Source organism: Cannabis sativa, chromosome 1, assembly GCF_029168945.1.
Source record: "Cannabis sativa cultivar Pink pepper isolate KNU-18-1 chromosome 1, ASM2916894v1, whole genome shotgun sequence".
In the NCBI taxonomy this organism is placed as follows: domain Eukaryota; kingdom Viridiplantae; phylum Streptophyta; class Magnoliopsida; order Rosales; family Cannabaceae; genus Cannabis; species Cannabis sativa.
In genome coordinates this window covers 12404370-12407730 of record NC_083601.1, presented here as the reverse complement: position 1 = coordinate 12407730, position 3361 = coordinate 12404370, and the positions used below count along the sequence as shown (strand labels likewise).

The 3361-nt window shown below is 29.8% G+C and overlaps 1 protein-coding gene across 1 annotated transcript; it reads left to right on the top strand.

Moving 5' to 3' along the window:
- Positions 1–1529: 1529 nt before the first annotated feature.
- Positions 1530–2360, top strand: LOC115707613 (CASP-like protein 4D1). The gene is made up of 3 exons (XM_030635626.2): positions 1530–1784; positions 1869–1989; positions 2105–2360. The coding sequence occupies exons 1-3, from the start codon at positions 1624–1626 to the stop codon at positions 2291–2293; spliced, it is 471 nt and encodes a 156-aa protein (XP_030491486.1). The 5' UTR covers positions 1530–1623; the 3' UTR covers positions 2294–2360.
- Positions 2361–3361: the final 1001 nt, after the last annotated feature.

The following is a 3361-nucleotide window of genomic DNA, read 5'->3' as shown; positions in this document are numbered from 1 at the left end:
AGTGACATTCTGCAGCGCTGTTGGGTGATAAAGAATAATGTGGTAATTTTAGAAATGCCTTGGTTCCTTGTCTAGAGCACGTAACATATCACCTTCACACCAAAGCAAAGTACGAATAGGCCAAAATAATGCTTTTTAATATTCACTTTGAACCTACCATCCCAATGTTCTGCCATTTGACGCTGAAATGTGGAAAGCCAAATTTTCTTATGGGTGACAACTCGAGCCAACATAGTATATTCTTGAGGAGTAGTTTCCTCACAAGAGCCATCATCAGTAACGGCAAAGATAGTCTTTTTATTTTCAATCAAATTCATAGAAGATTTCATCTTATTAATGAAAGGACCCATAGGATATGCAGGAAAGGATGAACACAGAAGAAGATCTGGACAAACAATTAAAAAGTAAACTCAAAAATTGAAAAAAAAAACTAAAGTGGACAGTAATTGCCTCAGAGCACTAGGAAGGACAGACACTCTTTTTTTTTTTTTTTTTTTTTTATAATTGATATGATTGATACTTTTCGCTTTTATTACATTTATATGATGGAACTTATGTGACAAGATTATATCTCGATCACTAATATTCTCACATATTCTTGTATGAAACGATATTCAATATTTCATTAGGGATTGTTCCCTAGACTAAGAGATTGTGCTCGTTAGATTGATGAAAAAATAATCTGATAACATAAAATAAATATAATATTATAAAGGGTAAATAACGACATAAGTACCCAAAGTTTTAAGTTTGTAAGCGACATAAACCCAATATTTATTTTTAGCGGCATAAGTACCCAATGTTTGTAACACTGTAATTTTTCTCTAGTTTTGTCAGTATAAACTCCGTTTTGGATTTATTAAATGAACATTTGAAAGTAAATGATACTACATGTTTCTGTCTAGACTAAATGATGAAGAATCTGAACCTTATATGTGGTCTGTTTAAGAAAATAACAGAGTTTGTATTGACAAAATTAGAGAAAAATTACAGTTTTACAAATATTGGATACTTAATAACATTGAGATTATGCCACTTACAAACTTGAAACTTTTGGTACTTATACCGCTATTTACCCTAATATAAATATTGTTATTATAGGTAACTTAAATTGTTTAATAGTCGTGTTTATATTTGAGACCCAATTTTAAATTTTACAAGTATGCTACTCTTATCATTTTTCTAATATATTGTCAACCCTCAACCTGTTTTGCTAATTATATACGCGATCTGTGTATCCTATACAAGAAAAAAATATGCACTATTTCCATTTTCTTTTAGCAACGTACACTATTTCTATCCTTATTAGGCTATAAAAGTATTTAGTCAATGGCTCTTATTCCGGGTCAAACACATGCATATATAGTGCTCCCCGTATATGTCAAAGTCAAAGTAAACTCTTTTGTATTCGATCAATCAACTAGCTCAGTCGACATGGCATAGTGGGCCAGCCAGCACACAAAGGAATCCACCGTAGCAACTGGCAACCACTATATTCTAACTCTATATATATATGGTACAATACTCTGTGGTGGTATCAATAGGATCAAAAGAGAAATCTGATCATAAAAGGGTACCTACATATACGCAAAAATTATTATTGTTATTATTATTATTATAAAGATGGCAAAATCAACAGCTTCAAAAGTTGCGAGTCTTGTATTGAGAATCCTAACGATTGTTCTTCTCTTGATATCGCTCATTGTGCTCACCACCACTTCCAAGACTGTTGAAACCGATTCTGGCGATCTGCGACTCAGATTTAACGATATTATTGCTTACCGGTACGTATTATATTATTATATATAAATATATATAATATATATATCACTGACATATATTGTTGTTTCTTGTTTTTAATGACGCAGATACGTGCTTTTTACGATGGTGATAGGCGTAGCTTATTCCCTTTTGCAACTTGCATTTACAATCTTCAGTGTAATTAGCGGTAGTGAAGGCAACCTTATCTTTGATTTCTATGGTGACAAGGTACAAATTAAGAACATATAAAGTTTGGATAAGTTGTACGTACGTATTTATTGGTATATAGTATTCAATTAATAGAGATAAATTAAATTAAGTGTTTTATTGTTTTTGGGGCCAGATTATATCATATGTGTTAGCGACGGGTGCCGGAGCAGGATTTGGTGTAACAAACGACATGAAGCAATTGCTTGAATTGGGAAACTTTTTTGAGAAGTCGTATGCTTCTATCAGTCTCCTTTTCCTTGCATTTATTTGCACTGCCGTACTATCTGTGCTCTCTTCATATGCTCTTCCTAAGCCACTCTAAATCTAATGTATTATTGTAACTTTCTTATTATGCAAATGGAAATTTGATCTGATCACACCTTATTCTCTCTTTTATCCAAATATATATATGTATGAGATTTATTGCGAATTAGGTATGTTTTGGCTTGTTATAGCCTTTTTTTCTATAACATATACCAGAACTCTATTTAAGAATGATGATGTGAAACAATTATAGCAATATCGAGAAGATAAGTTATTTGCAAAAAGAAAATGTTTTTTTTTGAGTACATAAAAAGAAAATGTTTTGAAAGGTAAAAATGCACTTATTACAATAAACTGCACATTTTCCCTATATGGGAGATAGGTTCTATGAACTCATCATATTTTTACATAATTTTTTACACTAATTTTATACCATTTTATTATAAAGTTCTACAACTTTAAATATGGCCAAAAAGTTGTAGTGTTAAATAAAATGAATATAAAAAATAGTAAACAATCTCAATCAAAATGATATATATTATATATAGTTAGTCCTAAATTACTGTGAGAAAATAAATTACTATATATAAGATAAATGTACTACTTATTTTATTGCCAATTAGTTTTGATATGCACAGGGGCAGAATCAGGATTAAATTGTAGGGGGCCAATATCGAATAACAGTATAACACATCAAACAAAACTATTAAATATTCTGATGACTAATACTCATTTTTAAGTATAGATTGATGGAAGAAAATATCACATTATTAATTTTTATAAATATTATATACAATAAACTAAAAAATATGAATCACGAAATGAAAATAAAAATAGAACTTGATTATTGATTAGTGCTTCAATAAGGTGTTAGAAAACTCATCAATATCAACTTACTTGTAATTTTTGAAAGACAGAATAAAAAAATGTGTCTAGTATCAATGTAAGAATGCACTATTTTGTTTACTCACCTAATATAAAATAAATAATTAATGCACCTTTAGTTGAAACATGTCTCATATACATAGGAAAATTATACAAAGTATCTCTAGAATTGATGCACTTATTTACTTTTATCGATTTCAGCATTTGAGAATTTTTTTTTACTTTTATCTGTTTCAATATT